The 13,287-nt window shown below is 45.3% G+C and overlaps 1 protein-coding gene across 3 annotated transcripts; it reads left to right on the forward strand.

Annotated features, from left to right (window-relative positions):
* Positions 1 to 353: 353 nt before the first annotated feature.
* Positions 354 to 11,897, forward strand: PGAM5 (PGAM family member 5, mitochondrial serine/threonine protein phosphatase). Of its 3 annotated transcripts, none has more exons than XM_086474150.1 (7): positions 354 to 526; positions 608 to 634; positions 4,800 to 4,978; positions 6,492 to 6,617; positions 7,839 to 7,927; positions 8,240 to 8,373; positions 10,297 to 11,897. In XM_086474150.1, exons 1-7 carry the CDS (start codon positions 354 to 356, stop codon positions 10,445 to 10,447), a joined length of 879 nt encoding a protein of 292 aa, XP_086330276.1. In that variant the 3' UTR covers positions 10,448 to 11,897. The 3 variants fall into 3 exon arrangements, with proteins under 3 accessions (XP_086330276.1, XP_086330277.1, XP_086330275.1); XM_086474151.1 differs by having other exon boundaries at positions 8,243 to 8,373; XM_086474149.1 differs by having other exon boundaries at positions 354 to 634.
* Positions 11,898 to 13,287: the final 1,390 nt, after the last annotated feature.

Here is a 13,287-nt window from a genome sequence, read left to right on the forward strand (position 1 = left end):
GGGCAGGAACCGGTTTTCGACCGGTCGGGCAGGATCAGCCCCTTCACCCTGGGGCCGAGGCCTCCGGCTTGACCCCTGAGCACCGCGGCTGAGGGAGGCTGAGCCCGGGCTGCCCAGAGGCCAGGCCCAAGGCCGAGGCCCCCCGTCGTGAGGCGGCGCCAACCCCCGGGCACCGCCCGAGCGCCCGCGCCTGAGCGGGCCGGGCCCTGCGCAGCGCCGAGCGCCCCGCCCCGCCCCGCCCCGCGCGCCTTCGCGGAGGAATCTTGCCCCACGCCGCGCTCCGTCCGGGGCGGGGCGGCGCGCTCGGCGGGCGGCGCTGGGTCTGAGGGGGCACGCGGCCCGCCGCCCGCGCCATGTCGTTCCGCCGCGCCTTGGCGCTGGCCGCCTGCGGGCTGGCCGGCGGCTCCGTCCTCTTCTCCGCCGTGGTCGTGGGCAAGCAGCCGGCCCGCGGCGGCGATACCGAGCCGCGGCCGGGGGGAACTGCCGCCGCCGCCGTTCCTCCCGCCTCCGCGGCGCCGCCGGGTTTGCTGCTGCTGCCGCCCGCTGCCGCCGCCGCCGCCTCCTGCCCACCCGCCCCCGGCTGGATCGAGAGACCTGCCGGTACCAGCGGCTACTGGGACAGCAACTGGGACAGGTAGGTGCGGCGGGGCTGCCGTGGCGGGGTCTCCTTCCCCCGCCTGGGTGGGGATCCCGCTCCCGGGCGGCGGCCGTGGTGAGGGGCCCGGAGGGGACCCCCCGCCGCGAGGGCGGCGGAGGGAGCAGCCCTTAAATCCGCCCGCGTCGGAGTCGTGCGTGGAGGAACGGGTGTGTGCGGGCTCAGGGCTGGGGGTGAGCGCCCCTCTGACGGGACCGGGGGAAGGGGAGGCCCCGGGCTCCCCGCCGGAGCTGTCTCGGCGCGGCCGGGGAGCCCCTGGACCGGACCGGCCTCTCGCTGACCCGGGCCCCCTCAGCCCGCGGCTGCGTCGGGCTGTGGGCAGTGCAGAGCCCGGGGCGACAGCGCCTCAGTGCGCCAGGGGCAAGTCAGGAGCTCGCAGGACTCGTTACCAGGTCCAGTTTTAGGTGGTGAACTGTTCAAAGCAGAACGTAGCTGAAATTCTTGGATGTTCTTCAAAATTCTTGACGTTCTAGGGCACCTGAGTCCTCTGAAGGGATGCATGCCCCGTGTCTTTAGTTCAGAGACTTCCCCCGCTGTAAAGATGCGCAGACCCCTTTATGGTAGTGCTTTCATCCAGTGGGATTGCAGAGCCTTGAGTTTGTGATACATGTGAGCCCAGTGTGGAAGATGCACCTGTTTTTTTTCAACACAGTGTTAACCGCATCTCAGTATCGCTTTATGTCTACACCAAGGTTTTTCTGTTTAATGACAGCACCCTTGTGAGTGACAATCGTTTGCACGTGCCAGGCATGTATAGGCCGCCTGCTTCTGTTGGCCAAGGCTGTTGACCATAACTGCAAGTTACTGCTCTTAAATCCTTGTAATGTTGCTTTGAACCGAAGTTGGCTGCGTTCTTTGTAGTGTTGAAGTGCATTCACCCAAGGGTTAACTGCATTTTTTTCCTGATTCTTTAATTAGAGTGTGCAAATATATGTGTTGAGCTTTGGCTCATTTAGCTTCCGTCTGGTAGAATTATCTCCCCAGGGAGACTTATGTCAGGCTCCAGTTTAATCATAGTAAATCCAAGCTTAAGCACTAGCAGATTTTTATTGTATAATGCATCCTGTTTTGATTTTTGAGATGCTACAGAATCAGATGCTTATATAAATAGGGCTACATATACCCTAATTATAAAAATAAAACTTCAATTAAATTAGTTGGTTAGACAGTTACATTGAGGAAGGTACTAAAGCTACTTGTTTAACTGCAGATCCTGGCCTTTCTGGTTCTGCTAAATGGTCAGTTTTCTTCAAGGGTTCTAAAGTATTTTCAGACTCGTGTAACTTTTTTTTTTTTTTAATTTATTTAGCCAGTTCAGGAAGTAGAGATTGTGGTATAGCTGATGTAGCTGTCACGATTGTCTGAACAGATAAAGCTAGATGACACTTTATAGCAGTGAAGGATAATGTACTATATCACCGTTCATTATAGTGTGCAAACAGTGGATGTGTATTATGTAATTACATTATCACAGATAGACTTTAGTTTTCTGCTGCTTGGTGTCTACCAGCTGGTGTGGTATGGCTTTGGCTATACCTGGTTGAAGTCTTAATTTTGATTTTTGGATGACATGAGCAGAAACGCTTCACATGTGAAGTTGTTAGATGGCTTATAAATACACAAATACTCTGACCACTTCTCTTTGGGGGTGGGCAGAGGGCAGGGAATGATTTACAAAGTCAAGTTGTGAGGAAATAACCAGGTATTAGAATATTCTTAACAACTGATGGCTTTTCAAGTTTGAAACAAAAGAATGCAAGTATCTCATTTTCAGACTTCCCATTGATCTGATAGGATGCTACACCTAGGATGTTGCATTGGTCTGTGCCACTTGCACAGGAATTGTGCAGCTCTGTTCTTGGAGAAAACTAGACACAGTTTCATTCATATAAAATACTTTATCTGAAGGCTGTTCTAATTAAGCTTATGTTAACTGGAAAGCTTGGTGTGAGAGGGGGGAAAAAAAAGGCTTTTAATTACTGTCTAAATTTCTGGGCTTCAGGCACCTTCCTGTGTTTTCTGAGTGGTTCTTGCAAATAGTTTTATTAGAAATAAAACCAGAAATACCTAGATTTCAAAGTATGTTACAAGAATTAAGTCATTTGTCAGGCTGACTGATATGTTTTGGTGATATGCAGGACTTCCTGGAAGAAAGGTGAGAAGGGCACTGTTGGGGATGAAGTGATACTTTCATTTTAGTTAGGCTTAAAGATGCTCCTTGGCACTACCGTTGCTTTTTAGCAAAGTTCTGCCCAGCTTGGATGATTTTTTTTTATAAGGGAATGCAGAAAACTGCATTTGTCAGTTTCTGAGTTTCAGTGGCCTAAAAGAACCTACTTAAGTCTTAGCAGTATTAAAAGTTTTCCTGCTCGTAAATGTTCTAAAACTATCTTATGCTAAAAATACCGTTGAGCTTGGTTGTCCACTCACAACTTGTTAAAGCATGTGTTGCTTTTCAAAGTGCTTGTTACCATTGAGTAACGCCAGAGGTGCTGGCGGGAGAAGGCAGGACTTTCACTCGGGCATTTCTTGTTACGTGTTTCTGCCATAGGATGAATTAATCCCTATGTTATTTTACAAATGTGCTTGAATTTTTCAGGTGTTTTTTTTCTGTTTCCCTAATGTATCTTTCCAGCACTATAGTTTCTACTGAATCAAAGGAAGTGTCCTGTGAAATAGCAATGGAACTTCCTGTTGTTGAACTATTGTTTCAGTTTTAATGCCTTGCTGAACTGCGTTAGCAGCTTAAGGAATGTGTTGAGCCTCATTGTTTAATAGAAATCATGTCTTTACTGAAGCAAAATGGATGCAGGGCTCTTTAAAGCCAATTTGGCTGTGAACTGTAGAAATAGGTATATGAAGCAGCAATTTTCTATGACCAAATTACTTTGTCTCAAACTGAATAAAAATTATATTCTTGATTAAATAAATCTATAAACAAATAAAGAAACAAGTTTAATTATACTAATGGAAGAAGTGAGGTCTGATATGAAATAAATTGTTCTTTAGGTGTGAGATCAAGGGAAAGGATTTACGCTCCGAGGTGAAGAGACATAGCAAAAGGATTTATATTAATGGGGTAGGGGATCAGTGCAGAGGGGGGACCAGAAGATAATCTGTGGAAGATTTGGACAGGGTTGATGATGGTAGTGCAGTGTTGGTGTCAGCAGCAGGGAATCTGTGGCACTAATCGATGATATTGAGGGAGGGAGGGGAAGATCCTTTGTGCCCTGTGTCCTCTTGAGGAACCGGATCAGCTGTCTGGGTGATGTGCAAGAGGGACGGTTATGGTACGCAGAAAGGGAGACTAGGGTGCCATGACAAAAGGGAGAAAGATCGAAGTGGCATGAAGGGAGAATGATGAAAAAGATGAAAGGATAAATAAACACTCCAGGCTGAAAAATAAAAAATGTTACTGGAGAGACCTGATGTGACCTAGTTTAAAGCACAAAATAGTTCTCAATGTGCACTGCAGAAAGTTGGAGTCTTTGTAGGATATTGTTGGGGGGGGATGTTTTTTTAGTCCTTCGATGTAAATGTGATTGATAAAGTGCAGATTTTGTAGGTGTTATCACAGGGCCTTTGAGATAGGGAACATTTTCTTTCCTTTATGATCAGTCAACACCTCTTCCTCTTTTCCTGGGTATCATTTAGAGTTAGTTTGTTTTGTCAAAAAACCTACCATTATACCTGTGACTGAAAATCAGTGAAAATCCCAAGAATAACCATGGAATCAACAGGAGCTCAAAGATAAAGTGTTTACTAGTGTTTATAATCTTCTTGTCCAGACAGACTGTACCTTTTGTATGTTTTAGTGTACACCATCTGTTTGCATTAGGATTTAACTTTTTCTGTTGCATTTATTGTTTTTTATTTTTCCCAAGAATTGATTGAGGTGGCTGTCACTAAACAGCAAATTTATCTGCGTCAGTTACACCTTTTAACATTTTTTTTTTTTTTAATGCAGACTTTTATTTATAGCTCTCCACAATGGTTTGAATCAGTTTTGCAATATAAATGACTAAATAGTCAATTTTAGTACTTCAGCTGTATCTAGTGATAAGGCAGGACAACCCATCTGTAAAATTCCTCTGCCCTTTAGTCTCCCCTATCTAAAAATGGTGTTTTAAATGTGTTTGTTTAGACGTGAACCACTGGCTCTTATCAACCTCAAAAAGAAAAATGAGGAAACTGGGGAAGAAGAACTTGCCTCACGTTTAGGTCACTGCAAAGCAAAAGCCACCAGGCACATATTCCTCATCCGTCATTCTCAGTATAATTTGGATGGCCGGGCTGATAAAGACCGAACTCTGACCCCACTGGGTATGTATGGCAAGAAGCACTGTACTTTGCATTTTGAGAGAATGGCTTTTCACGTGCTGCTGTCCTGATGACTGCAGGTCAGTAACTCGGCTCCCTTCTGGGTCTCACTGCCAAACCCTAATCCACCTCCTGGATCCTTTGTGGCAGGAAGATCATAGCTCAACTAGCAGTAATCGCGCCTTGGATTAACCCCGCGGGCTGCGGTACTGCTGCTGCACAAAGCTGTCATGACTAACATGAATGTCAAGATGTCATGAATGAGTTTGGGTTTTCCATTTTTGATCCTCCTAGTCTAAACATTGAGACATGCTTTACAGGTTTCTAAACACAGTTATAAAGAAACTTCACAAAGGAAACTTCCAATTATCTTAAAGTTAATTTGAGCAAATTTTCATGCTAGCTGATGTAATTCCCCAGCGGTAAGGCTTTTAAACAGAGCTCCATGACTAACTTTGGGATAGATTTCTCTTAAAAGGTATCTTGTGTTTCCATTAGTTAATTTGCTGATTTATATTAAGAAGAATTACCCCTGACTTTCCTTTCAGTTGGAGTCTTTAAATACGTTTCACTTTTGCTACTAATGACTGTTTCTGGGAATACTGCTGATCAGTTACATGAAATGAGACTAACCTCTGTGTCTGTTAATCTTAATTCATTGATCCATTGACTGGGTCTCATGTTAATTAGTATGTTATTATTTTTTAATAGTGCACTTGAAAAAGGAGTGGACACTTTCTTGATTATATGTATGCCAACACTGTTTTGAGGGGGGAAGAATTATTATTGTGCAGTGCTGCTTGAGGTTTTGGAAGTCTGGTGCCAAATGATTAGTATAAACACCTTCCCCCACCCCAAGTCTTAATCACCAGTGTGCAAATGGGAGTGAAATGCTAATTTCAGGACTAAAGTGCTATCTTAAACTGGAAACAAAGTATAATCTTCATCCTGTCTTACCCTGTGCCTTGGCTAAGTTACTTAAACTGTCTGTTGTCTTTTCGCCTACCTACCTAAAAGATGGAATAAAGCCTTCCCTAGGATGTCCAAGTGGTTCTTAGCTGTTCCAAGCCAATGTTGCCTTTATGAAAAATGTACTGTCGGATCTGAGTGGATCGGTTTGATGGAGTCTCTTCTCCTGTGCTCCCTGCACGTAGTGATGGCAGATGGCTTGGGTCAGCGCTGTCTTTTATTGGAAGTGGCTCCCTTGGGATGGGGCTAGCAGGGATATTGAATACTTTAGTGGAAGTCTCTGAATAAGTTTTGATTTTTTTTTTTTTAAATTAAAAATAAACCCCAACTTATTTTTCCTGCTGATGGAAATATGACTTGAAATTGTCTGGCCAATAAGCTTGATCTGAATAAGTAGTGACTCTGGTAAAAACGTTTTCCAATTACTCTTTGAAAGGGAAAAAACTGACATCGCTGGAGACCTTTTACGTCTGCTGGCCAACTTGGTAGTTTGTGTGAGGCGCTTACGCGAGTGTCACCAATATATATAATGAATATTCTTTTTAAGGACGAGAGCAGGCTGAACTGACTGGACACAGGCTGGCGAGTTTGGGATTAAAATTTGATCAGATTATCCACTCCTCCATGACTAGAGCAACTGAAACAACTGAAATTATAAGTAAACATCTCCCAGGTAAGTGACTTCCCTTAATTTTTTCATTGTCGTCTGATCCTTAAAACTGCTTCCAGTAGCCTTCTAGTCTTGACCTTAAAGTTGAGGTGTTATTTAGCCAACTTCTAGCCCTGTGTGAATATGTCTGTATTTATAAAGAAACTAAAACCCCTAATTTTGCTTGTTTCCAGTTCATCTTTAAAAATATGAGGGACCTGCCCCTCTGAGTGACTAGCTGCTGCCTGTGTGGCAGAACTCGGCTGGTTGCTTTTCACTTACACGTTTTTGTAAAGCAGAGACTGTCACAGGTCGTCAGGGTTGGTGCAGGCCTCGGTCTCGGGGCAGTAGTGCAGGAGGGAAGAGGGCCATGAACTCCAGTTCTTGTACTGGTGCTTGCTGGGTTAGTTAACAGGCCCTGCATGTGCGCTGTGCCGCCCTGGGTGCGGGGGAAGCTGTGGCACACTCACAAGGGTGTGGGGACTTTTTAACAGGGATGCGTGATTGTTTTGTCTGTACGGGTTTTTGGGTGGTTGTGTTTGGGGGTTTTGGGGGGTGGTGGGGTGGTGTGTTGGTTGTTTGCTTTGGTTGTTTTTTGTTTGTTTGTTTGTTTGTTTGTTTTTTCCTGATATTCAGACATATTAGAATCTAAACTAAAGATATTTGGCTGTAGATAATTGTCTGGTAATTTAGCAGATAATCAGGTATGACAAGGTGAAAGTCAGTTCTTTTAACCATTCTGCTGCTTCAAAAAAAACCCCAAACCAACAAAACTAAACCACCACCCCCCAACCCCCAAAACAAAGGGAAAAAACCCCCCAAACCATCTTTCCTTCCTCAGAGTAAGGATTAAAATATTACTATAAATATTAAATGTATAAAATGTAGTGTTAACATTAATTCCATTAATGAGCAGTAAGCATTAACTGACATAGAGCTTTAGATTAACACCTTGCAAGTGCTTTTCTTCCAAGTGCAGCAGCCTGGGAGGACTCAGCTTGCCGTGCCCGGCTGGTCTGGCTGTTCTCCGTTGGAATGAGCTTCATGGTGCTGACAACAAAACAGTTGTGTTGGAGATTCACACACCCTGACAGGAAGTGTGTGGGCTCAACTGGTCTTTAGGTTGGAGAGGAAGAATTCTGTGAAGAAAGACTATGGAAAATGTATTGGTTGTAGAGTTGTGGGCTTGTTTGCAGTGGTGTGTGAAGTAACAACCCCTTTCTGAATGTGTATTTAATATTTCAGGAGTCAAAAAAATTAGTACTGATCTGCTGAGAGAGGGAGCACCTATAGAACCAGACCCTCCAGTCTCTCACTGGAAACCAGAAGCTGTGGTAACTTTTTACTTAAGTTTTTGTTTTTTCTTGTTATGTTTTGGGGTTTTTTATAAATAGCATACTTAATATTGACAGTAGCAATAACTTTCAGTGTCTGAGCTGATGCTTTTCACCTAGACCTTAGGCAATTGCATACTTTCCTCCTCCCCAGTAAGTGCACAGAACAGTTAAAGTAACTCGCCATCCTCAAGTTTTAGTTCAGGCTCAAGTGTGCGTCCCTGTGAAGAAGACGACACAGCGCATCTGCAAGTGCAGACACTGGCACGTGCTGCTCTGAGCTGTGGTTAACTCTGAACTCTGTGCCATTAGCAGTATTATGAAGATGGAGCTCGAATTGAGGCTGCTTTTCGAAACTTCATTCATAGAGCTGATGCAAAGCAGGAAGAAGACAGCTACGAGATCTTTGTCTGCCACGCCAACGTGATCCGCTACATTGTGTGCAGGTACGTGCTGGACGGCGTGTTCTCCTGCGTCCTTTAGAAGGTCGTAGTCCCACTGAGATAGTGCTGGTGTATGGCAGCGCTGAGCTGGGAGGTGTGTTGATCTGGCTCGTTTGGAAGTGGTTGGAGATCAGTGCCTGCATTGTGAGCAGCTGCTTCTGCAACTTCATTGCAGGATTAATTTGCAGATACACGACACATTTGAAAATGAGAGCACTTGCATTCTAATTCTGAAGTGAAAATTGCTCATTGGTGAGACTCGAAACCTTTTTTTTGTATGTCTGAACACACTCTAATACCATATGCTTCTGCTGCCCATAAACCTGAGGACAATGCCTGTGTGGACTGTTGGAAAAGACAACAAATAGAGCATCTGACTGGATGCGTCTTCTTGAGGTGACGTGAATTCGATCTTGCATAATGAAAGATTGATTTAGTTTTGGGAATTCTTTACTAATGGAAGTTTTTGTATTATGTTCAAGTTGTATTAGTGTGGTTTTGCTGTACCATCCCATATTGGATTAGAGGGGAGAGTGGATCTTTCTGCTGACATCAAGGTTGTTCACGAAGGAGAGAACAGTTCTGGATCTCTGTCTCTGTATCCAGTCAGCTGAGTCTGTTCTATTCCTCTTCCCTATCAACAAAGCACCGTCTGCAAGATAAATTGTCTTGAGCAGGACAGATGTGATTAAACTTTAATCTGATCAATACCTACAACAATTTCAGTTAGCTTTATTTAGCTGATCTAGTTAAGTGCTAGCCTGTCTGCTCTGTGGACTGCTTTAGAGCTCTTCAAAACTGCTATACTTAAAATTATCGATCAGGTAAATGGAATATTCTTTCCTGTGCCAGAAAAAAAGATTGTCTTGCTGTTGCCTGTAGGCGTCTTCTGAAATACTTGTGTACTTTTTCTCTCTTCAGTGTTTCTTCCCTCCTCTTTTTAAACTCTCTTCTGTGCCTTCCACTCCAGGCTATCTGGTACCACAATTGAACACAATCCATGTAGCGTTCCCTTTCAATCCAGCTTGGCTGTAGCTGTTATTTAATTTCTTAGCCCTTCTAAAAGGCTGTCATAGGAGCCAAAACCAAGTTATTCCTCAGTATCTGAGGCAAAAGAGGTTTGAGACGGTATTTTTTTCAAACTGTTTATTACAATTGATTGAACTCCTGAGGCTGTTTGGTTGGGAAGTTTAGAATAGCTGGAGACTAGCTGAGATACTGTGTTTCCACAAAAAGCGCAAGGCGCTTTTTCTTGCCACTTCTGGGGCACAGTGTGGCTGATGGGGAGCGGCTCTGGTCCATTTTTTCCATAGGCACATGTGGGCAAGTAGAATGGATCCCGTCTATCTCGCTGCCCCTTCTGTGCTGTTGCTACCGTGGTATACCCATGGTGGTAAGGCTAAAATAGCGCGTAAAAGTGTGCCGTTTGCCACTTACGCCTCTGCTCCGGTGAGGAAGACGCGGCGGGGGGGGGGCGTGGGTGGGTGTGGGTGTGAACCATCTTCTCTGTCCTGAAGCGCACAGGGTTGTGTGGTGCTGCAGTGGGCGCAGTGACCAGCTGGAACCAGGCCATCTGTTGTCCTGTTTGTTAGGCGGTTGCTCGGTGCGCTTCCAGCAACCGGCCTGATGTTAGAGCTCCTACCTGCTGTCGATTTGAATTAATCCTGTCTGCAATAATCATACCCATCTGCTGGCCTCTGCTTATGCAAGGGCACTGCTGGCACTGGTCCAGTTACCAACGCTGCGGGTTGGTATCTGTCACACAAGAACACTGTTTTTCCCAAGGCTGACTGGCTGTGGGGGTGTTTGCATGCCAGCTGCAGAATGACCAACCCTTTTCTTTCTTCCCCTTACCTGGAACAGAAGGTTATGCTGTGAGGGCATGTCAGTGTAACTGTTCAGTAATTTTTTTTTTTATTTCAATAGGGCATTGCAGTTCCCCCCAGAAGGCTGGCTGCGAATGTCTCTTAACAATGGCAGTATAACTCACTTGGTGATACGTCCCAATGGAAGAGTGGCACTTCGAACACTGGGTGACACAGGTTTCATGCCTCCAGACAAAATCACGCGCACCTGAATAAGCAAAACTGATGGCTGTCCAGCAGCTGCCTCTAGTCTCGTTGCACTAGTACATTCAGCTACGGTACCACTAGATTTTTATCTGTTATGTTGGGGTGTGATGCTGTTTTAAAGATGTCCTTTAGCCCCTCGCCTCCTTCATACATATTCATATCTGCCTTTCAGTTCAGAGGAGAAAAAAGATCTTTCTAAGCTTGAAGCTGTCCAGTCCTCAAGTATCCCCCAAAAGGCAAAGCTGAGCTGTGGAATACACCGAGATTGAATGTCTGTGCTCAGCTGTTGCAAGAGCACTGACTTTCCCCCCACCCATTTCTGTAACCAAAGCTTGCTCCTGTGGAGATCTTTCTTGTGCAGGAAAGCAGTTGGTGTGGGAACTGGAAGGAACAGCCTTGTATCACACGGCAGCTGAAGCTGAAGACAAGCCAGCTTGTTTCAACTCCTGCAGCAGTGACAAACAGCGTAGCCTGCTGTTCAAAGGACAAAGGGATAAGGCTTCAGTTTTCGGAAGCGGTTGGGGATGTATGTTTTTGTTATGTCATTGTTCCCCTCTGCCCCCAAAAAAGCTCATGCAAACTGTGCCTGGAGGTTGTTAGCGTAAAGCAAGGAGAGTAAAAAACCCATTTGCCTCAGCACTGTGGTGCTAGAATTAACTGCTGCTTATCCTAAGTGTTCCTCCATCCTCGGGCAGTACTTTATAAAAGCCTTTAACTAAAACGTGGTCTGGAGAAGGATGTAGTCATGAGTTTGTAGCAGTACAATGGAAGGAAAGCAGTGAGCTTCTGAAAGTGCTTCCAGTTGCTGACTCTCACATTATTTTTTTTTAAGTGCTTTCTGCACACAAATTTGTATTTGTTGCTACCTTGCTTTCAGAGCAGAGAAAAAACACACTGAGTTCAAGGTAGCAATAGGTCAGATTCTGCTGTATTGGAGCAAACTGCTGCATAAAACTACTCTTGCCTGACCAGTGAGAAAGTATCTGTGGGCTGGCTTTTCCAGGCCAAGTGCACAGTACAGCCGGTGGGCAGAACGCTGCAAGTGGCTCCTCTGTACGGCAGTGCTGGCCTTGTTCCTAGGGAAAATGCAGGTGGCCGAGAACTAGGTTTCATTTTTGAGGGGAGGACGCAGGAGCATTTAATCTTAAGGGTGTCTGATAGGCACTGAACTGGTGCAGTAACTTGGCTCAATACCTGGAATGTTGAAAAACTTCACCGAATGCACAGTCTTGCCCATACTAGAGGACAGCAAACAGAACGAACTTGTTTGACAGGTTCTCGTATCACCAAGTGTTGAGGAGACCCTAAACTCACTCCTGTCAGAGCTGTATGAAGCACAACCATGGCACACAACCTAGCGGGACAAGGCCTAAGGGCTTGTTTGATAGAGGACTGCTACTTCAGGATGATTCTAAGGAAACGGGCTGTTGTGTAGTGCAAGTTGTGGGGGCAAGAGGAAACCATCATGATGTGTATCTCATTGATGCAATGAGAATAATTTATCAGTTTTTGTCTATTAACTTTTTAAAGTTTTGAATAAAATAACTGGCCTGTCTGTCTTGTCTCTTCAGTTGAATAGTTGTATGAATGACCCTCTCCTGTAGAACAGACAGCTGAAGTGCTGCAGACAGACTCTGGGTGTTTCTGCCAGCTGAGCAGCCTTTGTATCCCACAGCGCCTGGGGCAACAATTCAGTTACCCCTTTACCTCCAAATAGCTGAGCGCCACACCTGAGCCAGGAGCTAGCTCAGCCTTCCTCATCATCCTCAGCAGCCACTACAGCAACCTCTGTGCCAGCACTGTGCACCCAAGAGGGACTGCTGGAGTCCAGGCGTAGGGCTGTGTCACCGCCACACGGAACAGGAGCACCAACGCGAGCGAGATGAAAATTCTGTGCATTTTTTATTTGTGTGTGTGCGTACACATACCCTCTCACATCCATACCCTTCTGTACCCCCCACGCTCATCAACAGGTCCTTGGTGGGCAGCCAGAGGCCACGCGACACCTCTTTGCACATGTACAGAAATTAACATTTTCAGTGGCACATAATTTTAAATTTCATTCTTTCCCCCGACAACTTAAGTACATAGTTTTTACAGTATTCTGGCCTCCTGTTTCTTAAACAGTCTGAGACTATTCAAGTCTTCAGTGGCATAATCCAATGTCACTGTGCACGCACACACAGTGTTAGTAAGGCCTGGGCAAATCAGTGATTTGCCATGTCATGTTATCACCTCAGCTACTTACCACTGTGCCCCTTACGCTAAATACAGTGTGACACTTTAGCTACTCATTTACTAGAACACGGGGTGACTGGATTTTTAACATGACACTTGGCTAATGAAAAAAAAAAGCCCACAACTAAACTTTGGGCCAAGAAAACACAATTCAAGCAGTTTCAATCTGATTTTAAAGTGTCTCCACAATCGTGAATGACCAAATCGCTACATCGATTGCTATTTTTTTTAACAGCTGAAGTAAATATATTGTTAGGAAAAACAGCCTTGTCAGCTGCAGTACAACTGGACTAATGCACATTATATAACACAGTTAAAAAAATTCTCTTCACCAAACCAAAGTTGTAACATGAAAAGGGAAGGGTTGGGGGGGTGTGGGGGGTGTGTGTGAGGTGTGGCTGGCTGGCTACATGAATATACCGGTAATAGACATTAAATATTACAAATAGAAAGCAAAGTATAACAAAGGTAAGAAAGGACAAAAAGGAAGAAGCGCTCGAGTGTTAGTATCAGTTTCCCGGCTCTGTAACAAACTCTTCTCAGAAGGTCAGCGGCACCTTAGGACAGCTCAAGAAGGACCAAGGTGGACAACAGCAGCTGCACGTGC

The sequence above is a fragment of the Leptosomus discolor genome, chromosome 16 (assembly GCF_034619465.1).
Source record: "Leptosomus discolor isolate bLepDis1 chromosome 16, bLepDis1.hap2, whole genome shotgun sequence".
In the NCBI taxonomy this organism is placed as follows: domain Eukaryota; kingdom Metazoa; phylum Chordata; class Aves; order Leptosomiformes; family Leptosomidae; genus Leptosomus; species Leptosomus discolor.